General features: G+C 40.0%; 1 protein-coding gene across 5 annotated transcripts; it reads left to right on the top strand.

Moving 5' to 3' along the window:
* Positions 1-468: 468 nt before the first annotated feature.
* On the top strand, positions 469-26,286 carry rasgrp3 (RAS guanyl releasing protein 3 (calcium and DAG-regulated)). 5 transcript variants are annotated; one of them, XM_037465964.2, is made up of 17 exons: positions 2,497-2,976; positions 10,243-10,381; positions 10,807-10,909; positions 14,203-14,265; positions 14,652-14,783; positions 15,138-15,285; positions 15,969-16,142; positions 16,462-16,578; positions 16,737-17,015; positions 19,607-19,687; positions 19,837-19,950; positions 20,050-20,165; positions 21,160-21,307; positions 21,620-21,656; positions 22,743-22,877; positions 23,049-23,416; positions 24,867-26,286. In XM_037465964.2, exons 2-17 carry the CDS (start codon positions 10,312-10,314, stop codon positions 24,873-24,875), a joined length of 2,094 nt encoding a protein of 697 aa, XP_037321861.1. In that variant the 5' UTR covers positions 2,497-2,976; positions 10,243-10,311; the 3' UTR covers positions 24,876-26,286. The 5 variants fall into 5 exon arrangements, with proteins under 5 accessions (XP_037321860.1, XP_037321862.1, XP_037321859.1 ...); XM_037465963.2 differs by lacking the exon at positions 2,497-2,976 and adding an exon at positions 469-578 and having other exon boundaries at positions 23,049-26,286; XM_037465965.2 differs by having other exon boundaries at positions 2,494-2,976; positions 22,743-22,871; positions 23,049-26,286.
* Positions 26,287-26,641: the final 355 nt, after the last annotated feature.

Raw genomic sequence — 26,641 nt, 5'->3', positions numbered from 1 at the left:
AGCTAAAACAGACTGTATGAAGAATGCTTTAGCTTACACTGTTTCTTTCAAGCAAATGACCTTTTTTCATCATTATCATTATGGAATGAAGGATAAGGTTTTGTTTTAGAACCTGATTCACTCAACAACGTTTTGACCATTATTGTTACTTTCAAAGCTTTTGCAGAAGGAGAAAACAGCTAAAACGGACTCTATGAAGAATGCTTTAGCTTACGCTGTTTCTATCAAGCAAATGACCTTTTTACATCTCATCATTATGGAATGAAGGATTAGGTATAGTTTTAGAACCTGATTCACTCTGCCGGTGTGTGCTCCTCCCCTCCGTCTCTATGTGTCACAAGGCTACTCAGTGATATTTGCAGAGCTGTCTTTTGTTTCCAGTAAACTCAGAATCTATTTATACACTGTGTGAGTGGAACAGTGAGAGAGAGAGTGTTGTTGGTAGTTACAGGAGGCAGAGGGTTATAACCTGCAGCACCTAAAGTACATTTAACAATCGCTGGCTGTTTTAATGAGCAACAATAATACAGGATTACAACTAGGGCGGCCGAGTTCATTTGATGTTTGTCTGGATTAAGGTAAGGTGAGGTGTCCCGATGGTTATTATATTGGCTTTCAACAGGTGTGTATAGGAGGTAAAAGTAAAAATTCATAATTAATATTGTTTACATATTTTACAATCTTTGCTACAAACGCAATAGTGTGGACATTGGATCTGTTTCTACACTGCACTGCCTTTGCAATCTGTGGCCAAACTGTACTGTATATTTCTTTCTGTGGACCAAGCATTGATAAGAAGCAGGAGCATTATTTATAGGTTTACCATTAAAGTAAAATATGCCACCTGACAGTTCATTGTCAGACGTGGGAAAATGTGGGAATTTGAATGTTTTCTCCTTGCCGTTACAAACCCAACAGTTTGTTATATGTTGCTAGTCTTTGTCCTGTCACTCTTAACTGTGGCTGGTTATACTGACTGGTTCATTGTCTCAAAGCGCTCAATTAGCCGCCTCCCACTGCACATATAGGCAGTAAAAGAATTTAATGGCAGCAACACCCAGAATTCCTCATCCAGGTGGAAAGAACCACTGAATCAAGGCTGATGAAAGTTCCACAAAAGGGTCACTTGATATGTCAGTGAGTAATTAGAGAACTAAACACGTATGTCTGCTTCATCTTTGTCAAAGCTTTCTCTCTCTGCCTGTCCACACTAAAATGCAAACATGGAGCTTTCAAATGAAAAAATCAAATTCCTTTAAGAAAGAAATGAATCTCCTTGGGAAAATGATTCTTTGCATTTAATGCATCCCACACAGTGGGAGCAGTTAGGGGTTAGGTGCCTTGCTCAGAGGCACTTTGACGCGTGACGTGACGCAGCCGGAGCTGTTTCTTAAACTGCTGTAAAGTAAATTTCGTTAAAGTGGCATTAGCTGTCATACAGCCCTTAGTGGAAAATGGGTTAGAGACAATACAAGTTGAGTTCAATTCTTTTTGTCCAGCCAGGCAGCAGGATGTGCAGTCAGTGTTTTTGTTTAGGCAGACATTTTTAGAATCCATTAGAGACAAAACAATATGTACGACGTCATTAGGGGGGAATATGGGATGTGTTGACCCCCGCAATGTGGACACACACACACACAACCTCGTACTTCTACACAGCAAAATCCTTAGAGTTCATTTTCCAGTGGTAAAAGTGTTGAAGTGCAGAGTTGAAATCACACTGAAAAAAGTTGATTCAACTTTTACAGAGTCAATTGTACAAAAGAGATGGAGTCATTTTCCAGTGTCAAGATCAGATTAATTTGCAACACTTAGTAGAGTTAAATGAACTCTTTGATAGGATTGAATATGTAACTGTAGTGTCACACTTCTTGGCATCAGGCTTAACTCCATGTAATATGGTGCATGGATAGGAGAGGGTGCACCAGGAACCACTGGGTTGTTGGTTCAAACCCTGACTTACCCATGTTCCAATGCAAAGTATCACTGAGCAATACACCTAACCCTGAACTGCTCCTTGGGCTAAAATGTAAACTCCACGTGTTAAAAATGCAACATAAGTTGCTTTTGATAAAAGTATCAGCAAAATGACGTTGTATTCAACACTGAGCAGATTTATTTTGACACTTATTCCGAGTTAAATTGTTAACACTTTGTTGAGTGTTGATTTAACACTAACAAGATTGGGACAATATACTGTAAACACCAGCTTAGAGTTAGAATTGAATCTCATTGAGTCAATTGGACTCTCTGAAGTTTGCTGTTTATATCTGTAAGGACACTCATTGACATAACGGATTCTTCTCTGACCTGAACCTTAAAACGAAGCCTGAACCCTAAAACTGTCCTCACTATAGTACAGATTCCTTTGTGCTCACAAAAATAGCTGTTCACACACACATTTCCTACGACACTTACAGAGATGTCAAAGATCACTCTCAGAAAGTTTTAAAATGTAATCACCTTTATAAACTCTGCCGACATGCAAGTATACTATTCCACTGAATTTTTGAATGACAAAGTTTCCTTGAATCTTTCAGACAGGAAGAAACACTGAAACAAACAAAAATGGGCGCAAAAGCATATTGTGAAACATTTCCTGCTCTGCTCTTTTCCACTTCACCTTGTGTGGGCCCTATATTTAGCTCGGCCCAGGGAAACCAACCAGCAGGCAGGAAAACTATGTTGGGAAAGAATCGAAGGAAGTGTAGCGGCCGTTCAGACCAACAAGTCAGATACTGGGGTCAGTGGTGGCTGAGTGCGCAGCAGTGGACCCGCTCTGCACGGCTGGGACAAAGAAAGGCCTTCCCAGTGACACGGGGCTTCTGAAGAACACCTATGCTTTTCAACCCTGCTGGATTTGGGTGTCAATGGGGATTTGAACAGACAACAGGTGGATCTGTACATGAACATGTTTAAAAGAAGAAATGTGGTCTGCTGGTAGTTGCTGGCTGGTGTAAAGTAAAGTATGTTGAGGTAAGGTGAATATGTTGTTGGTGAAATGTTTTAATGGAAACCTGCGAGAACATAAAAACCTAAAGTATCTTCTTAAAATCTCAGCTATATTCCGTAATAGCATATTCTGAATTTGGCTATTGATTATGTAAAATCTTGCTTGTCTTGTTAGGAATCTGGTGGATATTTTGTCAGGTACTCACTCATCGTTGTGTATGTCTGGTGGTAATTGACATTGATACGCTGATTCTAGTCTTTGTCCTCTGTCAGGTAGTTTAAACTGGACATGTGTACAGTGAGGCCTCTTGTAACTATATATACTGTGTACATGCTCAAGAGGCAGCCACCGACACACATTTAGCACATTACCAGGGCTGGTTAGACACTATTTAATGTTAGACACTACTCCCCAACATACACACAATTGATAATACTTTCTTCTAAATGCTTCATCTATAATAGTATTCATTTGGGCCTTACTTAATTATGATAATGCAGTTGATAACACAAAAAAGACAATTAGTTGAATGCTGTCCAAAACCAAATATTTCTATAACTGCAACAATGAGTTTGAAAGATGAGTAATGTGTGTTTGAGGCCAAATTGTTACACTGTGTATGTATACAGTGTGTGAATTCCTGGATAAAATTGTTCATAGTGAGCCCAGTAATGTGTGTTATGTAAGTGTGACGAGGCAACATGTCATTAGGGGTACAGTACGAGACTTGAACCTCGAGATGTCCAGACATTTTGGTCCTCATCCAGACTTCCTGTGTTTGGAGCTTTTTTTCTGGAAGCTGGTCTTCGTTTCACGTTGTTACGCTGCTCTCTTTCTCTCCTGATCCACTCACCTTCATATTTTAAAAGGCAGCATTGAGCGTAGTCATCTTTAGGTTTCTGAAAAGAATTCAGTTTGGACCATCACTATGTTTAAAGAGGCATCTAGTCGAGTTATACTAGTTGGTAAAAGAGACACCTTTTCACTGTATAGGAACTCTTTGAGTATGACTGCTTAATTTGAGTTTGTTCCAAAATGATGTCAATGCATTCTGAAATAATAAATCCATAAATACCTATGTGTGTGTATCTGTGAGGATTGAACAGATTTACCTCGCTTTTTCCTGCTTCACTTGCTTGCAAAATAATACTAAGAAATACACCATTTATAAATATCAACTAACGCTACATCTGCAATACTATGTTAGAAGGGTTGAATGGTAATTGTAAATAAACATAATCAATGCATGCATCAGCCTTTAATTACTTTAATCACATCTGATTAGAAGCTATTGACGTACAGTTGGTGGATGAATAAACTAAGCAGGCTGTGGAAGTTCTGATGCCGAGAACACACACAAAGTCATAAACTCAGAAGCCATCTGCTTAAGCTGTTGACCAGCTGTCTGAACCCAAGGTTGATGAAACATCTGTCTTCAGCAACAGACTACACATGACAAACTACATATATATATATATATATATACACAAATTGACTAGATATGCATATAGAAATTGGCTGTGATTGAGTTTACAGTTGAAATTGAGCGCATTTCTCATTTCAGTTTCAGTTTAATCAATAACAAGTTGCTCCTTCTCTCAAACTGTGCAAGTTAGTATTTTGGTAATTAACTGGATTTGTATGTGTGTGTGTGTGTGGATGAGGTCACATGGTAGGACTGCTGCTGCTCCAGGCTGCTGTATTTACCAACACGAGGAGGAGGAAGAGGTCGTACTGCAGCGTAGTATAAGTCTCTCAACCTGACAGCCAGCAGCAGTTACACATATCTCAGCAAAAGGACTGCTTTTTCACTTGGATGGTTATTATGATGCTGTTCAGGGGGTAAGTTGTGAAATCCCAATTTTGGACAGAAGTTGGTAAGACATTTAGAACCATTTTAAGTTGTGGTTTTTAGCAGACGTTGTTGAGCTGAGGCTGGATTTTGTATTGTTGAAGCTGTCACTGTCGGACTGAAGCCGCTGAGTTTAGAACGATGGCCTTAAGTCTCTGAGTTACTTTATTATAATGATATTTTGTGACAATATCTGTGCGGTGCACAACCCTGTGGAGTTAAGAGAGTTCATTTCACTCTACTAAGTGTTGCAATTGAATCTGATCTTGACACTGGATAATGACTCCAGCTCTTTTGTACAATTGACTCTGCAAGAGTTGAATCAACTTTTTGCAGTGTGATTTCAACTCTGCACTTCAACACTTTAACCACCAAAAAATGAACTCCAAGGATTTTGCTGTGTACTAGCCCTTTAGGTCGCTGCACTATGCATAAAACACACATTGCATCCCCACACCAGAGGCAGACACACAGTGACCCATTGTGGAGGCAGAAAAGCACAAGTCAAGCTAAAGGGCACAGCTGACTGTAACATGGACAACTGAGCTGTGAAATCCAATAGAAGAAAAACACAAGAACATGTCAGCGTGTGTCTCCCCCAACAAATGACACATTAAGTAAAAGAGAACACTTTGAAGGTTTCAGAATAGCCTGTTTGTAGTTTGTGACGTATTTATGCATCACACCTTCAGTCGAAAGCAATGGGTACACCTTTCTTTTACCTATATTTACTTTATTGGTAGCTAATAAAGTGGCCGGTGAGAGTACTTTTTACTTTTAATGTATAAAATTGTTTCGGTTATACCTGTCCCCTGGCTTCTATCGATTTTTGGCTTAGGTTTTTAGCATTTAGCAAAGTACGTTTACATAAATTCACTTCATTTTATTTTGTATTGCCGAAAATCGCAACTTACAAATTTGCCTCTGAGGGCTTTACAGTCTGTACACATTCAACATCCTCTGTCCCGAAACCCTCACATTGGCACAGGAACAACTCCCCAAAGAAGTCCCCCGGCAGTCTAGGCCTGTAGCTGCTTAACTAAGGGCTGGTCCAGGCTAACCTGAGCCAGCCCTAACTATAAGCGATATCAAAGAGGAACGTTTTAAGCTTTATCTTAAATGAGCTGACCGAGTCTGCCCCAAGGACTGAAAGTGGTTCCACAAAAGAGGAGCTTGATAACTGAAGGATATGGCACCCATCCTACTTTTTAAAACTAAAACTCTAGGAACCACATGTAGCCCAGCATCTACAGAGTGCAGATGCCTTGTAGGACAATACGGTGTAACAAGCTCTTTAAGATAAGACGGTGCCTCACCAGGTGAGGTGAGGAGAAGTACCCTTACATTCTATTCTTACATTCTGATTTAACAGGAAGCCAGTACAGAAAAGTTAATACAGGCGTTATATGATCCCATTTCTTAGTTCTTGTTAATACACGTGCTGCAGCATTCTGAATCAACTGGAGAGGTTTAAGTGATTTACAAGAGCAGCCTGATAACAAAGAATTACAGTCATCCAGTCTAGAAGTAACAAATGCATGAACTAGTTTTTCTGCATCACTTTGAGACAGGAAGTTCCTGATTTTTGATATATTACGTAGATGAAAAAAGGCAGTCCTTGAAGTCTTCTTTATATGAGAGTTGAAGGACATATCCTGGTCGAAGAGATCTCCATTCTCTATATTCTTGACAGTGCTGTTAGAGCAATTCCATCCATAGAGACTGTATCATGTGACAGCTGACTTCGAAGGCGCTCTGGGCCTATTGTGATAAATTCAGTTTTTTCTAAGTTTAGCATCAGGAAGTTGCAGGTCATCCAAATTTTGATGTCTCCAAGACATCCTTGAAGTATAACAAGCTGGTTGGTATCTTCTGGCTTGATCGACAGATACAGTATCGTCTGCATAACAATGGAAGTTTATGCAGTGTTTTCTGACAACGTTTCTCAAAGGAAGCATATACAGGGTAAATAAAATCGGTCCAAGCACAGAACCTTGTGGGACTCCGTGACCAACATTGGTGGTCCTTGAGGATTCACCGTTCACAAACACGAACTGGGATCGATCCGATAAATACGATTTAAACCAGCTGAGTGCAGTTCCTTTGATACCAGTCAAATCCTAGGATACAGTGATCAATTGTGTGAAATGCGGCACTGAGGTCCAGCAAGACAAGAAAAGAGATGAGTTCTTGGTTCGATGCAAGTAGAAGATCATTTGTAATTTTCACCAGTGCCGTTTCTGTGCTGTGATGCACTCGAAATCCTGACTGGAAATCCTTGAACAAAGCATTGTTTTGTAGAAAGTCACATAATTGATTTGCGAGAGATTTCTCAAGGATCTTAGCGAGGAAGGAAAGATTAGAGATAGGTCTCTAGTTAGCCAAACCCTCTGGAGCTAGAGTAGGTTTCTTAACCCTCCTATTGGGGTCAATTTGACCCCATTTGTTGTTTAACTTCTCTAAATAGATACTTTTTTTGCTTCAAATTTGATGACTTTTCCTAATTAACAGGGACAACTGAGTAAACATAAAATTAACATGATGATATGTTTTCAATGTCCTATACACATGTTGTACGCATCAGTGTTGTTTGGGGTAAATTTGACCCCAGGCCGTTTTAGCTGTATAAAAAAAATCAGGTCGTCCACAGGTCAGACACAAAAACTGCACCTGCAAACCCAAGCACTTGCACCTGCAGTATATTATCAAATCTACAAAGTAACACATTTGAACCTATTTGGGTTTGGTGGGGGGTGGAGCTGGGACTGCTGCAGGAGGGGCTACTGTGAGACTGATCACCTGACCAGCAGCCTTCTAAAGCATCTCTCTTGGTGCTTTGGGTGCTCTCTCTCAACTGAAAATGACTTTTAAAGAAATATTTTCTTTCAATGAGGTTTTGTCACAGCTCTTTGATCATGTGATGTAGAGGAGAATGTATCTGAGACAAAAGATGATGTTGAGAAGGACCCTGATTATGAGGCATCCTCCTCTGATGAGTATAAGACCCTCATTGTTGACCCTCCTGATGTTGCTCAACCACCAGCAAACACTACTATACCCTTAAAGTTATTATGGTCTGTCTCCGCACATGAACAACAGGTAGACTTAGTCCTTCTGTGTGAGGTGTGTCTTGGTAAGCGCAGGGTTGATGGTTTGAACTCCATGTCCCAAGTGTCCCAGAGTAGGACATCCGATCCTCAACTGCTCCACAGGCACCTCCACTGTGCGGGATGGGTTAAATGCAGAGAATCATTTTCCCATGGGAAGTCATAAAGGATTCTTTCTTCTTCTTCTTCTTCTTCTTCTTCTTCTTCTTCTTCTTCTTCTTCTTCTTCTTCTTCTTCTTCTTCTTCTTCTTTTTCTTCTTCCTCTCTTTATTTTTCTTTCCTTTGAACAAGTTTAACAAAATAAAACGTCTGTATTTTATTATTTTGTGGGCAATATATTTATACAACAATACTGTTACTATTACTTAATTCTGGGTGTTTGTGTTGTTAAGTTGATCCTATTGGGTCAGCAATGAAAACCAAATAAACCATTATGTACCGCATAATGCTAATTCTTTTCTGGGCACGGTGGGCAGGACCTGCTGCTCCTCTCCGATCTCCCTTCTTTGTTTTTCTCTCGGCCCCATCATCGTGTCTTGTATACAGTGGTGTAGTCTACGTGATACACAGGCATACGTCGTATACCCACTGGGAAAAGTCAAGGATTTACGTATACCCACCAACAAAAGTGCGATGATACGTAACAACACTGTTGTGACAGAACGTTCAGTTGATCACGTGCCATCAATTAAAAATATGACGGCCCCCCCCCTCGCTCTGGGACAGCCAAGTATGACGCTGGGAGGGGAAAATCACAGTATATTCACTACAAAAATATACACTACACATAAGATTTAGAAGTTTTAAGTTTACCCATTTTTCTTGGTTTAGGAGTGCTTAGATTTCTTAGAACTACTTTGGCTCAGTGGTACAGCAGGGCAGTCCTTCAATCAGAAGAGCGACGGTTTAACCCACGACTCTACTCCTCCATATCAATGAGCCCCACTTAAACCCAAATTGTTCCTATAGCACGTGAAAGTTAGTTACTGATGGCCAGGTGTCACTGTGCTCGGGCCTCATGGCAGACAAACAACAGCAGTCTGAATCTGGAGTGGCTCTGGTTGTCCGATCTGCCTTTTTTAACCACTTTTTTCAAATGGTCTGATCCTATTGGATCCAACTAAACCCACGCAGGAATGATCGGCAAGTTCTTTTCCAATTAGAGCAGCAGCAAAGTGGACAATGCACTAACTAAACATACTAGGACCTAAATAAATATCTTTACATATATGTGTGTGTGTGTGTGTATAAATATATATATATATATATATACAGTGTACCCCAGGGGTTATTGCACATTGTCATTTTTATTGCACATGTATAGTGATTTAATTTCCTGTGATTCACTGGGTGCACAGATGGTTGTGCAGCCTGACAGCAGCAGGAAGGAAGGACCTTCAGTAGAGGCAGGGAGGTGTTGCTCATTATGGATGATAGCTTATTCATCAACGTCTCTCCCACCACCTCCACCTAACACGCTGTTGGCCTTCTTGATGAGCTTGTTGAGTCTTTTCCTATTGGCCACCAATTTATATTAAAAATAATATATTTTAGATTTATTGGTCTACTACTCCCTGAAATTGTTTTTTGTTTTTATAACCATTGGTTATGGTTATGGAGCTTTAACAGCATCATTCTAAATATAACTTTTCACACACATAACGGGAAATAAACTTTTCACAAATAATATAGTTTATAAAGTTAAAATGTTAAAACAGCATTTGGACTCAAACTAAATTAAATTACCTATGACACAATTTTCTGTATTACCAAAGAATATTAACTCTTTAGTCATTTCAGGGAATTTTTGTTAAAAATTAGAATTAAATTGAAGCTGTATTGCTACATAACTGTCATGGACTCATCGTCTTGAATAAAATTGTTTTAAATACCCATCCTTACAAAAATGAACAGGTTATCTACGTTAATAGCGTTAGTATTGCTCCCAACCTAATAAAACATTTTGTTGCTCTAAAAAATGATGACTCTCATTTTGTGATTAAAAATGGCACAAGTTTCAATTTAGGTATGATGTGTGTTTGTGATATTCTACATCTATTAATGTCAGAGAAAGAATGCAGTTCTTGCATAGATGCCTCATCTGTAAAAAGGTTGCTTCATTCCACATTGTTGTCAATAGACTTCAGGCCCATTTCTAAACCTTCAAGATATTTGAATGCAAAACATATTGCTTAAGACTCGCTGCCTCAAAAAGTTAAAATGTCTATCAGAAAGTGTCTACTTAAAGCAATATGATTATTGACCAAACAAGGAATTGTATTTTCATACTATTGTTAACTGATGACTGACTGTCTCTTTCCTGCTCCCAGGAAAACCCTGGCTGGTCCAAAGCAGTAAGCAGAACGTTTTGACCTCTGTCCTTTCGGCAGCTTGGAACTATGGGATCAGTCACTTTGGGAAAGGCAGCATCTCTTGATGCTCTCTTAAATGAATGCATTCATGCATTCGGTAAGTGACATGTGAATGAAATGCAACCACAGGTGGATGCTCTATTTTGATTAGCTATCAGAGACCCAAGGTTCACTGTAAGGTTGTGTGGATTTAATTAAATATGTGACTTCATGGTGAACTTTCCATTTCATCTTAAAGCCCTTTTGTGGAGAAGGGTCAGACAAAGCCTTAATTTCCTTTATAATTTAATTCATATTACGCTCACATCTTGCATGTTTTGGAGAAATTTGCATTTATTGGAATTATAAGTAGGAAAACATTGGGGTTTGTTTTTTTCAGTTTTAGCCCTTTCCATGGGATTTGTTCACACTCAAATTGTATTTAAAATACCGCCAGATTAAGCCGTCACAATAACATTGTATAACATACTGCCTTTTGAGTTTAAATTTGATAAAAGGTCCATGATTGACTTTTCTTCATAGATGACGATGGGGATCTGAAGGCCAACCTGCTTCCTCGCACCCTGCTGCTTATGCATCGCTGGTACATTACATCTTCAGAAATGGTGGGAAAACTACTGATGATATATCCCTTTCAGTGTGCTAAAGGTATGAACTACTATAACATGTTGCATTATCATACATGATACCTCACAGGAAATCCAAGATAAATCCCCAGATCAAGATAGTATAGCAGTTGATTTCTCCCTCCATTTTCTTGCTGTGGTACTACAGCTAAAGCAATATTGACCTTCACTTAAATCAATTCAATTCAATTCATTTTATTTTGTATACCCCAAAATCGCAAATTACAAATTTGCCTCGGAGGGCTTTACAGTCTAAACACATTCAACATCCTCTGTCCCGAAACCCTCTCATTGGCACAGGAACAACTCCCCAAAGAAGTCCCCCGGCAGTCTAGGCCTGTAGCTGCTTAACTAAGGGCTGGTCCAGGCTAACCTGAGCCAGCCCTAACTATAAGCGATATCAAAGAGGAACGTTTTAAGCTTTATCTTAAATGAGCTGACCGAGTCTGCCCCAAGGACTGAAAGTGGTTCCACAAAAGAGGAGCTTGATAACTGAAGGATCTGGCCCCCATCCTACTTTTTAAAACTAAAACTCTAGGAACCACATGTAGCCCAGCATCTACAGAGTGCAGATGCCTTGTAGGGCAGTACGGTGTAACAAGCACTTTAAGATAAGACAGACTCTGTGACCAACATTGGTGGTCCTTGAGGATTCACCGTTCACAAACACAAACTGGAATCTATCCGATAAATAAGATTTAAACCAGCTGAGTACAGTTCCTTTGATGCCAATCAAGTGTTCCAGTCTCTGCAGCAGCATACAGTGATCGATGGTGTCAAATGCAGCACTGAGGTCCAGCAGGACAAGAAAAGAGACAAGTCCTTGGTCCGATGCAAGTAGAAGATAATTTCAATTCAATTTTCACCAGTGCTGTTTCTGTGCTGTGATGCACTCGAAATCCTCGAACAAAGCATTGTTTTGTTGAAAGTCACATAATTGATTTGTGACAGATTTCTGAAGGATCTTAGCGAGGAAGGGAAGATTGGAGATGGGTCTGTAGTTAGCCAACACCTCTGGAGCTAGAGTAGGTTTCTTAAGAAGAGGTTTAATTACAGATTCCTTGAAGGACTGTGGTACATGTCCTTTCAACAAAGACAGATTCATAATATCCAATAGGGATGTGCTAATTAACGGAGAAACTTCCTTAAGCAGCTTAGTTTGAATCGGATCCAGGAGACAAGTGGAAGAGTTGGATTTCAAAATTGGAGAAGTCAGTTGATCAAGGTTGATGGAAGAGAAACCATTCAAGTAGGTATCAGGGCCCACGGCTGGGTCCAAGGTTCCTACATCCGAGGATGGGTCGGCTCCGGTTGGGGGTAGTAGACCATCAATTTTCACTTTGATAGTCAGAATCTTATTATTGAAGAAGTTCATAAAGTCGTTACTACGGAGGTCCACAGGAATACACGGCTCGCTGTGACTCTCTGTCCGTCTGGCTACAGTGCTGAAGAGAAACCTGGAGTTGTTTTTATTTTTCTCAATTAATGATGAGTAATAAGATGCTCTTGCGTTGCGGAGAGCCTTCTTAAATGTTTTTACGCTGTCTTGCAAAGTTAGTCTAGATCCTTCTGATGTAGTGAAACGCCATAACCGTTCAAGTTTCGGCAGAGTTTGCTTTAAGTTCCGGGTTTGAGAGTTATACCAAGGTGGCGAACTTCCTTCTTGTTGCCATTCTTCTTTTGAGGGGAGCAATACCGTCCAGTGCCATTCTCAAAGAACCTGTGGCAGTATCGACAAGATGGTTGATTTGTGACGGATTGAAGTTTTCGCAGGAGTCTTCCGATATTTTGAGACAGGACACTGAACGTAGAGCAGAGGGAATGGCTTCTTTAAATGAGGCTACAGCGGTATCCGATAAACATCGACTGTAGAAACCCTTGGTAGGAGGAGGAGATTCTGGCAGTAGAAATTCGAAGGTTATCAGACAATGGTCCGACAGGAGAGGGTTCTGTGGAAAGATTGTTAAGTGTTCTATCACAATACCATATACAAGAACCAAGTCTAGCGTGTGGTTAAAACAATGAGTTGGTTTATTTACAGTCTGACAGAAACCAATTGATTCCAGCAAAGAGAAAAATGAAGTACCAAGGCTGTCGTTATCGACATCCACATGAATGTTAAAGTCACCCACTATAATTACCTTGTCCGTTTTAAGGACCAAACTCGTTAAGAACTGTGAAAATTCACATAAAAATTCAGAATAAGGACCTGGGGCCCTGTACACTATTACAAAGAGAACCGGCTGGATTATTTTCCAGGTTGGTTGTGAAAGACTGAAAGTCAGACTTTCAAATGAGTTATAATCCAGTTTAGGTTTAAGGTTTATTAAAAGGCAGGAGTCATAAATAGCTGCCACTCCACCCCCTTGGCCTGTGCCTCGGGGGATTTGAGTATTAACATGACTTGGAGGAGTCGCTTCGTTTAAACTAAAGTACTTCCCATCCGATAGCCATGTTTCAGTAAGACAGAAAATATCAACATGGTTGTCAGATATTAGTTCATTTACTTAAACAGCTTTAGAGCACAGAGATCTAATATTCAAAAGTCCCCTTTTAATTCTCCTAGTTTGTTGCACTGTTGTATTATTACTTTTAACTTTGATTAAGTTATTAAATATAACTCCTTAGTTGTTTACCTTTAACTTAAATAACTGTGTCCGTGAGGCAGAAACAGTTTCTATAGAGTTAATTACACTATGGCTGAGTGACTACTCGGATGGAAGCGCAGAGAAGTGTGTAAGACTGCGACTCTGCTTCAAAAAGATTCCTTGGAGCTGCCGTGTAAGTCTACAATCTTAGGAATTGGGAGCAGTTGGCTACATAAGGAAATATTTGGTTTAGTGTCTAACTCAACGACACTACAAACCACAGGTAAAGATATAAAAAAGATGAAGATCAGACTAGTAACCTTTTAATTTGCAGCTAACGTTCTATAAATATCTATATATACAGACAAATTGTAGAAGAAAAAAAATTGTCGCAGACCCCCTGTTGAAGACCCACTAGTCGCCGCAAAGACAACCGCTGACCCCCCCCCGTCGACGTCGATGTCGACATCGCTAGCACCCCCCGTTGACAAATCGATTTGGGTCGCGGGTTGTCATTAAGGGGTGATGGTGGGTCCCGGAGCCAGACCAGTTGAGAACCACTGCTCTAGTGCAACATCTACTTGTTCTGAATGTCATATATAACAGTTAAAGCGTGATTATTTATTTCTTTAATCCCTTATTATTCATACATTTGAGTGTATAGATTTGTCAAATCTTGGGAAAACTCCTTAACTGAATCCCACGTACCGTGAGAGCAAAGGTGACACCTGCCAAAGAACCCGGCTGAAGATTTGTTATATGATGAGGTAAGATCCAACATACACATCCAAAACACATTTTACTCTGGATTCTTCAACCTCTGGGAAATCCACAACAAGACTACAGAAAAGTGCAAGAGTGCTTAACCAGTTTAGATTTGACCTGGATAGTCAATTGCTTTTTTTTCTCTACGTTTCCCTCCCTAGTTAATACAGTAGATTTTAAGTCGAAAGTAGCAAGTCTGCATTTGAGTCCTGATCGTCGGCTGGACCCACCTGACAGAATGAACCAAGCTTTTATGGACTCAGCAGACTGTACCAATACCCCAATAGAGGAACACAAAGGGACACAAAGGTTATTATCTGGTTCAAGGGAAAGTTCCTTGGAGCTCTAATTGGATTATATGTATGTCTGTTTGCATGTGTGTGTTCAGGTACTGGATTGTGACATTCCCTGCAGAGTTCAACTTGGACTTGGGTTTGATCCAGATAACAGAGGAGTTCAGGGATGTGGCTGCTCAGCTTTCCTGTGAGGAGCATTTGAAGCTACTCGACATCTCCACCATGTAAGACACCAACATCTGATATAATTGTATAAATATTGAAGTATTTGGAGGTATAATGCTATTAGTATGCATATAGGCCACCATCTATTCCTCATAATTAAATCAAAATAATCCCAATTCCAATGTTAACCCATAAACAAAATGCTGGTCCAAAAAATATAATAAATATATAATAAGTGACAAGCTAACTATATTTAGCGATAAAACGTGTCTTTAAGGGTGCACAAGCCCAGTTTTATTAGTGGATGTATAAGAAAATGATTAAAAACCCAAATAGACATATCTGAAATCATAATTAAGTTATGAATAAAGCGTTTGGTTTGGTTATTGTTTATGAATTGTTCTCTCTTATAGTCCCTCATACGACTGGATGCGTAAGTTGACCCAGCGCAAGAAGCAGCCTAAGAAAGGAAAGGCCTCACTGCTTTTTGACCACCTTGAGCCAATGGAGCTGGCCGAGCATCTCACCTACCTGGAGTTCAAGTCCACACGCAGGATATCGGTACATCTACAGACAGATCAGTTTCTGTCCAATGATATCTTTGTTTGCCACGCTCACAAGTCCAAAGGGTTTTTCAGTCCTGTCAGCGAAAACTGGAGAGCTGTAAGATCTCACCAAAAAAATTGAAGGGTGACAGTATGTGACAGCTGATCGGCAGAGGTGACTGCAGCGTGCTGCCCGTTAACAATCCAGATGCTCACCGACTGGGAGAAAGGCCAGGCTAAAGACTGGAAGCTAGCTGTCCCCAAGCTATCAGAAAGGGAGCTCAATTAAATAAATTGTGAATTGGGTGCAACACTGATGAGGTTGATTCTAAAAATATCTTGGTAAGCTGAACACCTGCTGTAGAGTTTTGATGTGAAGCTAGCTAGCCTCTGATCCCTAAAGGTTAATTAGTAACGACGCCAGAAAAAAGTTTGATCTGTGCACAGGAATTTGTGTTTGCCCCTGAAATGTGTACATGGCCAGAAATGGACTTTCTACATTTACATTTACAAATACCTCATTTCTTACAGATCAATATATTAACTTCACATCAAAGGCATTTTAAAATGTACCCCGGAAATGACATGGCTTTCAGGATTCCCCATGAAAATCAAAAGATCAACAAGGTTTAATGGATTTTTCTGTGATAGGATTAAAACTCAACAGCTGGATGTCTGATCTGAAGTATTTGTCTCCAGTTCAATGATTACCAGAGCTATGTGATCCACGGCTGCCTTGTGGAAAACCCGACTCTGGAGCGCTCCATAGCTCTGTTCAACGGAGTCTCGCAGTGGGTCCAGCTCATGGTGCTCAGCAAGCTAACACCTCAGACCCGGGCAGAGGTTATCACCAAATACATCCATGTAGCTCAGGTGAGATGGGAAAGAAGCAGTACTGTGTATTACATATATATATAGATGTGTGTGAGACATTTGGCAATATGGATTAAATTCAATACTCGATAGTACATTAATCTTGAAATAACGCATGCAAATTGTTTTTTTTCTGGTGAATGCTTCCCTCTTCACCGTCCACACGTACTTCATTTTGACAATGTGATCTAAACAGGCCATTCACATTTTGCTAACTAATCTAACAGCAACCTTTAGTAGAAGACACCGGAAATGTTTGATTAAATAAACATTATGGAAGCAAGTGAGATTTTCAACATCTGTCAATCTCTGTCCTCAGAAACTACTGCAGCTGCAGAACTTCAACACACTGATGGCGGTGGTGGGGGGGCTGAGCCACAGCTCCATTTCTCGATTAAAGGAGACTCACTCTTATCTGGCTCCAGAAGTTGTGAAGGTACTTTACTGAACACAAATAAACGGTTTTGACCCATGTGCGATACAAATACTTGCTTGCACCCAAAGTAAGACCACCAAGGCTGGTCACATGAATTGACATTCCATTCACATTGTGAGTTGATAATTAAACAAACCTGAAGATCTTTCCCTTGCCAGATTTGGAGCGAGATGACTGAGCTCGTCTCTTCCAACAACAACTACTCCTGTTACCGAAAGGCCTTCAATGAATGCCAGGGCTTTAAAATCCCCATTTTGGGTGTGCACCTGAAGGACCTGATTGCAGTGCATGTAATCTTTCCTGACTGGGTTCATGATAGCAGTCAGGTGAACTTAGTGAAGATGCATCAGCTCTACATGACATTCAATGAGTTGGTTTCATTGCAGAGTGCAGTGGCCCAGGTGGAGCCCAATATGGACCTCATCTACCTGTTAACGGTGAGGGATTGCTTTATATTAATATATGGATGTAGACTGGACCTGGGACTCCAACAAATCCCTGGGTCTAAATTACACTCTGTAAATCATCCTCATCAGCAGACTGAACTATTACTGCCTGTAGGTCATCATTAAAACTCATGGTGTGCAGTTGTTGGCACTCACCAACATGTGCCTCTTATGGGGCGCCGTCTGTAAAATATTGCATGTTTTAAAATCCTGCTCAATTTTGGTACATTTAGCATCGTATGAAAAAAAGCACAACAATATTCATATGTCATTTTTTTGAAACATTAAGAGCAGGGGTGTCAAACATATTTTAGGTTTGGGCCAGGTACTACCTACCGTATTTTCACGGCACTGGATTATAAGGCTCAATGTGGATATTAACAATATCTCCGAACCTCTAACTTTCGTTCTTGATTAATGAAAACATTCTTGGCAAATGCTTTCGTCCATCTTGCACCGAGAGGCAGCGGCTGGACAGACGGTGGCGCCTCGTGGCGGACCGTCAGCTCAATCCCGAGATCCAACTACAAGCTTTTTAACTACAGCAGCTTATAATATACGCTATTCGAGCTGAAATTACCGCGGCTGCTGGCACTAGACTCTCCCTCGTTAACCAGTATGGATCAACCAATTGATCCATATATATAGCGCTCCGGATTATAAGGCGCACTGTCGTTTTTTGAGGAAAAAAAAGGATTTTAAGTGCGCCTTATAGTCGCGAAAATACGGTACTTTGATCTCAAGTGGGTCAGGTGGGGTGCTGTGTGATGGTCCAGCCGACGTGAGGGGTTTGGCGCGGATGGTCCGGTCGACGCCGATGCGCACTCACAGAGTCCGGCCCCCAGTGGACTTTTTGGAATAGCAGTTACTTTTACAGAAATGCAATTTATGTCTTACTGTAATTCATCAGAGACATCCTGGCGGGGGGAGTTTGACACCTGTGATTTAGAGAGAAATTCATGTAAATTCATGCTAATAATGTTTGTTTAAAATTGTTAAATAATATAAATGTTAATGGTAAATGTAAATGATAAATATAAATATTAAATATAAATGTCAATGTTAAATGTAAATATAAATGTTAATGCATGAATTTACATGAATTTCTTTCTTAATGTTTGAAAAAGTGACATATATAATACTGACATGCTTTTTTTCATATGTTAATGCTAAATGTACCAAATACTGAGCAGTATTTTAGAACGTGCGACATTATACAAACTGCGCCCTATACCCTCTCCCGGGGCCACGCTCTCTCCAGGCACATCCCTCACTTGTCAGGGACACATCCAAGGGACCTTAACAAAGTCACTTTTCTCACTGATAATACCTGCAATCGGCGTTGCAGGGGTTCCACGATGTTGTATGAAAAAGCTAGCATATCCTCTCTCTAACATAATCGCTACAGACCCTCTATAAACGGAAGTCTAGTCCATGTATAACCAATAGGCTGGCATCATTACAGCACTGTATCCAATCCCTCTGCCTGTAAATGTAGCAACAGATGTTGTCTCGCTGTTTCCAGTGGAGTTGATGTTAAAGACTGGCGGCTTTACGTAGCTGTGAAAGTGTGGAGGAATGTGAGTAGGGAAATATTAATTGAAAATGAATTATTATATTCGTCAGTATGAAACTTGCTTTGAAGGTTCCCCCACCCTCTGTCAGGGATGGCAACCAGAGGACATGAGCGCACAACTCAGGAAAGGGATGTCTAAATCATAGATGGGTTTTATTCTTAGACGTGGTAGAAGACTGTCGAGGTTTGGTTCACAAAAATTGGGCACGACAAAGGTACGAAAGGGTCAGGCAGAGGTGGAATCCAAAAACGTAACAAGGGGTGGTGGGACGCTTGACGAACAGTATAGGAGGAACTGTCAACAAACACCACAGAGCACGCCGGGTTAGTCAACAAGACACAGGTGGACACAATCAGATTGCAGCAATCGGCTCACTGGCAAAACATGATAAAAAGACTGGAAAGATCATCACGCCGGAAACGTCCGGGTTAGGACAATGATAGCCTTTGCATCTGGGTAAGGGCACAGTTGATAACTAACCTGCGTTAGTAAAACAATAGAAAGAGGGAAAGATTCCAAGCAAAGCCAAATCTTAGCCACCACAACAAGACACAATAACTGTTATTCTACCACACAGAAATGTAACTGGCGAACTGAGATCCGGCTTTCGGCTGTAGTGTTTGAACTAGTAGAGATTACTGTTAAGAATCTGTTAAAATTATAACTTGACAATGGTGGGGTTACAAATAATGAACACCATTCATTCTGGGTCAAATTTAACAACTGTTTTGACTAAAAGGATTGCGCATCAGCTTCTAACTGCCTGGCACTTTATACCGAAAAAAGAAGGTGATGAGAAATAAAATAAAATGCCAAAGTCGACAGGACTATACAGAGCACCCTGTGCAATAGATCAATGGAAGAGCACAAGATGAGCCAGCAGCAAAATCTGTATTTGAACATTTCATTCAGTATAGTTTAATACTTTAGATGAAAATAGTATTAAGATTTTATTTGTGTATTGATTATATACCAAAACGATGAACCAAATCTTTGTGTTTTCAGCTTTCTTTAGATCTTTACTACACCGAAGATGAGATTTATGAGCTGTCATTGCTAAGAGAACCACGTAACCCCAAATCATTGGTAAGTTTTCAGTGTTGAGTTCAGTTTTTTGTCCCTTTTTGTTATTTTTTTGCTCCTCTTGAATTTTGGAAGAATTGGATTAAAGAGTTACAGGGGATGCCACAGGTAATTTGCTAAATCTTATCTTTGTACTGTATACTTTCTCACAGCATATCTCTCCAACAACTCCCCACAAGCCACTGGTCCCACTGGACTGGGCTTCTGGTTTCACCACCAAACCAGACCCTTCTGTAGTCAATAAACACATCAGAAAGGTCGTGGATGTGAGTAGATGGCTCATTTTTATAAAATGCAAAAAACTGCTCCTTTCTCGATAATACAGAGATCTGTGTGTGTTAAACGGGTTTCTTGTCATTGTGAAGTCCGTCTTCCGAAATTATGACCATGACCACGATGGCTATATTTCTCAAGAGGACTTTGAGAGCATCGCCGCTAATTTCCCCTTCTTGGACTCATTCTGCGTTTTGGACAAAGATCAGTGAGTTAAGATATTAAAATAAGTGTGTTTTCTTTAGTACATCACCACAGAACGATGATGTTGTTTCCCAGTATATCACAATGTCTGTTTCAAGCTACCTTTTTTCTCAAAGGCAAAATGTTCAGAAGCAACTTTATCTTCATCTAGCATTCTGTTTTTGAACACATGCTGATTGTCCACTTGCATCTGGTGGCTGACTAAGGTGGCAAAGGGGCGGAAACTTTCCATGGGAAGTTATGCTCAGGAATTTTGACCATTTCTTTTGCGAAAGTTTAAAAAAAAACACAATTTTATTCATCCATCCATCTTCAAACTACTTATCCATCATACATGGTTGTGGGGGGGTGGGAGTCAATCCTAGCTTACTTTGGGTGAGATACATGGTACACCCTGGATTGGTCGCCAGCCAATCGCAGGGCAACACAGAGACAACCATATTCAACGCTTTTACTTTTGTTCTACTGACAAATAGAATAAGTCAAAAATATATTTTTGTGAAGCATGAAAATGTTTTGTCCAGGAAAATACAGTTAATCACCCCAAAACTTCACCAAAATTCCTGTATATTCCTATGGAAAGTTTCCAATTTTGAATTTTCTCAGTATTTTGCAACCCGATAACCATATTTGTTTAATCTTTTATAGCTACACCACAAAACGGTGCTAAAATGGTAAATGCACTTTACTTGTGTATTGCTTTTACAGTCTTCCAACCACTCAAAGTTTGTACAGTACATGTCATCATTCACCCATCCACACACTAATGACAGAAGCTACTGTATACAGAGTCATCTGCCCATCAGTAACCAACATTCATACACTGTGTGAAGCTAAGGGAGCTATTAGCGGTCAAGTGTTTTGCCCAAGCTGAACACAACTGTGCTCTCCACTCACCTAAAGTCGCCCCAAACGAACACTGTTATGGACTAACCTCTCTTCCTCTTTCTGCACATGATCTTTTCTTTTTCTACTTTTTCCACTTCTCTTTCTCTCAGAGATGGATTGATCAGCAAGGATGAGATGATAGCATATTTCCTCCGGGCTAACCCACTGCTTCAGAGTAAGATGGGTCCAGGTTTCATCCACAACTTTCAGGAGATGACGTACCTTAAACCCACCTTCTGCGAACATTGCGCTGGATTTGTGGGTATCTCTTCAATTCTCTCACTGTACTTGTCCTCTATTCTTTAAGATCCTAATATCAATGAAAATGTGAAAACATTCCACAATAGTGTCACAATTCAAAAATGTTTTTCAGGCTGACAAATGTCGAGTTCAGCCAAACGTTGATCTGTTTGTTAGGTGGTATAGGATACTAGACACAATGTTTGTTTTTAAAGATGCAACCGGCATACAGATTGTAACAGGAAATGATGTGATGACCCTGCTATTTATCCATGCTTTTATATAATGTTATATTTTTGATTTACTTCCATTACATTTCTGGAACTGCAGCTCTGGGGAATCATCAAGCAGGGCTACAAGTGCAAAGGTATTGTTTCATTAAATTTTTCTGACTTTCCGATTCACTAATTACAACTAAGATTCAACTGTAACCAGTTATATTCATATTATAAGCCTCACATTAAAAAAAGGTTAACATTTTTATGTCTCCAGTATTATTGCATTAATTAATTAAATTGATTTCCAAAACATGTAGTTAGATATTCAATTGAAATCATGACTACTTATCTCATATCACCATACATAAATCATTCTTTTATTAGTTTAAAGTTAGTAGGGTTTCAGCTTTGTTTCCACAAGAGATTATTTCAAAATAGTAGCCATGGATTACTTTTATTTTCTCTTTTTCTTTACTAGAACAGACTAGAACAATTACTAGAATAAACTCTCTTAGAATTAGACAACGTGTGTGTACGTCCTCCGACTCATGTCATTTAGCTGTCACTGGAGGATTAAGTCATACAGCATGCGGGCCTCTCTGAATGTCACCATGTTTCAATCATCTGAACCGCAGGTCACATGATCTGATGGCCCCTTCCGATCATATGGTAACGAACTGACATGTTTGTGAGCGAGGTTACAAATTAGGAGTTTGCCCTTAATAGACATTTCTTTCCCTTCTGTTACTTTAACTTTTATGCTTTAAGTAGTTTTGAAACCAGAACTTTACTTAATTAAAAAGCTTGAGTTGATACTTCAACTTCTACAAAAGTATTTTTAAACCCTAGTATCTATACTTCTTCTACTTGAGTAATGAATGTGAATATTTTTGACACCTCTGCTTGCAAGCCCTAACGGAGCCCAGGAACTAACTGTTGATTCTTTGATTGAAGGCCGGCCAGCTCTTCTACTGAGCCAAATACCTCAGCATATTTACACATTGAACCCTAGTGGAATTCAGCTATGTAGATAGAATTAGTTGGGTGAAGCAATTTGGGAGAACTGACCCTCTATGTGCAACTGCTGTGATAAGTCAGATTTTTAAAACCTGATCCCAAAAACATTGGGATTGCCCACTTGGCAATCAAGAGTAAGAGAAGTAACATCATTCTCTTTGTCTTGGAGCTTAGAACACTCCTGAATACATGCTCATGTGTCTCAATTTACTTTGCAGACTGTGGTGTTAACTGTCATAAACAATGTCGGGAGCTGCTGGTCCTTGCCTGTAGGAAGCTGATCCACTATGTTTCTCCAGCCAGACTGACCCACAGCTCCCTGCCCAGCAGCCCGGCAATGCCCACCTGTAAAGGTTATTTCCAGCTACAGACATGTATTCAAAGCCACACAAATGGAATTGAAATAAATGTATAACTCAAAGCAAATTGCATTACAAAGGCTTTAAATATTAGAAATGAGCTTCTTCAGTCATACTATGATGAACAACTGATGTGTTTATCATTTTCTGGGTTCTCTCCTTTAGATGATGATGAGGTATTTGAGTTCCCATCTGTCACATCAACACGTCCAGCTCTGGACACTCAGTCCATCACCTTGATGACTGGGTCGGCCCAGAGGATCTCTGTGCGCTTGCAGAGGGCAACCACCAGCCAAGCCACCCAGACTGACCCCCTGTGGGCTGAACACAGCTGGGGGGCCAAAGGTGGCGGCTCCCACACCTTCCCTAAAATGAAATACAGGACTAACAGAAAAACATCTAAAAACAAAGGTTTCTCCCGCTGGGAAATCCAGAATGACCAGGCAGTTTCTTCCCGGTATCGCATGGACTCTCAGGATAAGTCCAATGTCTCAGGAGAGCTTGTCCAGAACGGGAATACAAACAGAGGGAAGGTAAGGTATTGGTGACTGTAGATTTTGATGTACTGTGTAACATCTTACCAAATGAATCAAAGCGAGACCCTTTCAAACTAAAATATTATTGACTATGAAAAGAGTCATTTATGATGAGGACCATATTTTGTCAAACAACATCAAATGTATTCTTTGGGTAGAAAATAAATATGGGTACATCCCAAGTCTCTTATTTGCTGTTTCACGGCTCCTAGTTCATTTCTTCAACTGGAAGTTGTTCTGCGCTGCACAGCCTTCACAAAGCTTGCAAAGACTTGACATGTTTTCTGATTCACTGGTTTAAGTATATGTTTAGATAAGTTCTGGTCAGCAAAAGAACAGCAAAGGAACGTCATTGTCGAGCGTCATTTTTCGCTCTACACGTTTAAGCTTCTGAATGGCTAAGGGAGCTCGTGCTCTTCTCCACATGAGTTTACTCGAATCCAGTAGCCTCTGACGATTCAAACAAGAGGTTGAATGTGCATATTAGGTTAGGATTAACCCATTAATCCCATTGGATGCTGACTTGCAATGTGACGTTAAAAAACGGAATAACTAGTGAAAGCATGGAGATGTAAAAAAAGGACACAAAGTGCACAAGGACCGCAGGAAAGTGTCTCGTTGCTAGTTCAACACGCGATGAAATTCTGCCTCCAAGATGATCAAATGTGTGATGTTTGGTGTTTAAAATAACATTAACAATTAAACATCCGTGTCTAAAATACACGCTGTCTAAGGTGATTACTCATTACTTGTAAGATTTAGTCTTTAGAAGAAAAATAAACATTCAATTACAACATTGTAACAACATTCATTTCAAAATTTGCAATTAATTGGTTCATTTTTTATTCTATTGACATCCTGAGTAGAAAGTATTATACCCTCAGTTGTAAATCATATTTCTTGACATGACGTGACATGTTGCCCCATTCATATTTACACCATTTAAAGCCGTCACAGACTCTCACACTCAACCACTTACCAGGTGAGGGTTTGGGGTTTTGTCAAACTTGTCAGTTTCAGGATTAGTTTGGTTGGTTGTGAGGCCAGATGCCCCTTGACTTGGAACAGAGTGACAAGATCCGTTTGACTAGCGAAACTGTGCCGGTGAATTTCATATATACAAACACAGACACACACAGCCACGGCTGATGGGGAACAGGAGAGAAATAGAAATAAATAAATTGATTTAAATGGTAGACACAAGGTAAACATTTTGTGCAATTCGCGAAAGATGCATATTTATCATTTTAACCAATATAAATGAATACAGAAAATGAGTTAATAAATGTGTCTATAAATGAATCACCCAACATCATTAGGTGAGAACTACCAATTAACACCAGCACACAAAATATGTCAGTGCAATTAAAAAAGGCATGCAAGAACAATAGTTTAGTAAAAAAGCCATGAGGTACAAATGAGGAACTTATTTTCTTTTCTTCTGCAGGACAGCTGACTTGGTCATGTTGCTGTGGACCAGTCCCATGGGTCCAAACAGCCCATGGCAGCTTGGAGCAGGAAGCTCTTCTCTTTGGGGGATGTGCTGGGCTGCCTGAGGTCCCCCATAAGTGACCTTGAGCTATCATGTCCTCTCTAGACTTCAAGACAGGTGTGCTGTGTGGACACTATGTAGCTGCTTGGAAGAACATGATGTGAGGTATCTAGTAGAGATCACAAAGAGGAAGCAGAAGAATTCAGTGGATAATGGACCCCCACTGTGAATCACATGTAATAGCAGCTACAGTTGTGCTCTTAAGTTTACATACCCTGGCATAATGATGATTTCTTGGCCATTTTTCAGAGAATATGAATGATAACACAAAAACTACTATCACTTATGGTTAGTGTTTGGGGGAAGCAATTTATTATCATTCAACCGTGTTTACTCTTTTTGAATCATAATGATACCAGCAACTACCCAAATGACCCCGATCAAAAGTTTACATACCCTGGTGATTTTGGCCTGATAACATGCACACAAGTTAACACAAACGGGTTTGAATGGCTACCTGGGTACCTGGGATCTGTTTGCCTGTACTCAAACAGCACAGAGACAAGCCTCAATACTTCTGGAACAAAGTCATTTGAGTGATGAGACCAAAATTGAACTTTTTGGTCACAACCATAAACGTTACATTTGGAGAGGAGTCAAGAAGGCCTATGATGAAAGGTACACCATTCCTACTGTGAAACATGGAGGTGGAGCGCTGGCGTTTTGGGGATGTGTGAGCAACAAAGGTGCATCAGTCTCGTGACCTCAATATCATTGAGCCACTCTGGGGAGATTTTAAATGTGCAGTTCATGCAAGACAGCCCAAGAATTTACAGGAACTGGAGGCTTTTTGCCAAGACGAATGGGCACCTTTACCATCTGATAACAAAGAGCCTCATCCACAACTACCACAAAAGACTTCAAGCTGTCATTGATGTTAAAGGGGGTAACACACAATATTAAGAACTGGGGTATGTCAATTTTTGATCAGTTACTTGGGTGGTTTCGGTTGTCAATATGATTTAAAAAGAGTAAACACAATTGTTCGATAATAAATGGTTTCACCCAACCACTAACCATGAGTGAAAGAATAGTGTTAATAGTTTCTGAAAAATGGCTGGAAATCCTACATTCTGCCAGGGTATAAACTTACGAGCACAACTGTACATCCCGTGCACTGTAATTGGCTGGGTATACATTACTACAATGTATTTTTACTTTGGCGTTTGTTTCAGGATGCACAGGCTTAACATTTTTTTTCAAACTTCACTAAAGTGTAGACTGAAATTCAGTTGCCAGCCAGTTGTTATTTGAGCCCTTATATTTGAATATTTGACTGGGCGAGTCTGACGAATTAAAAGCCTGATCTAAAGAACGCCATTGTGCAAGTTTTTTTTCTTCCCATTTACCAAGTTGATCGGAAAATACATGGGTAGGGATGTTGAAAGTCAAAGTGAATGTAAAGCATAACCTTAAACTTTCCAACAAATGGAACGTTAAAGAAAAAAAATCTAAATTCTCTAAATTATCTTGAGTGTTCATTGCCAATATTTGTAGGTATTCTACATTACCTGCAATTATCTACAGTATGATTTATGTACGCTGTTTAAGAATGCGCCCAATCTTGTATTTTGCACCTTTTAACTTTCCTATTGTCTGCATTTCCCAATAACTGCATTTGGGTGAATGAGTTTCACTGCAGAAATAACCGCCTAAAAAGTCTCGACTGC

This window comes from Pungitius pungitius, chromosome 13 (assembly GCF_949316345.1).
Source record: "Pungitius pungitius chromosome 13, fPunPun2.1, whole genome shotgun sequence".
Lineage (NCBI taxonomy): Eukaryota > Metazoa > Chordata > Actinopteri > Perciformes > Gasterosteidae > Pungitius > Pungitius pungitius.
This window is presented reverse-complemented; position numbering and strand designations above follow the sequence as displayed.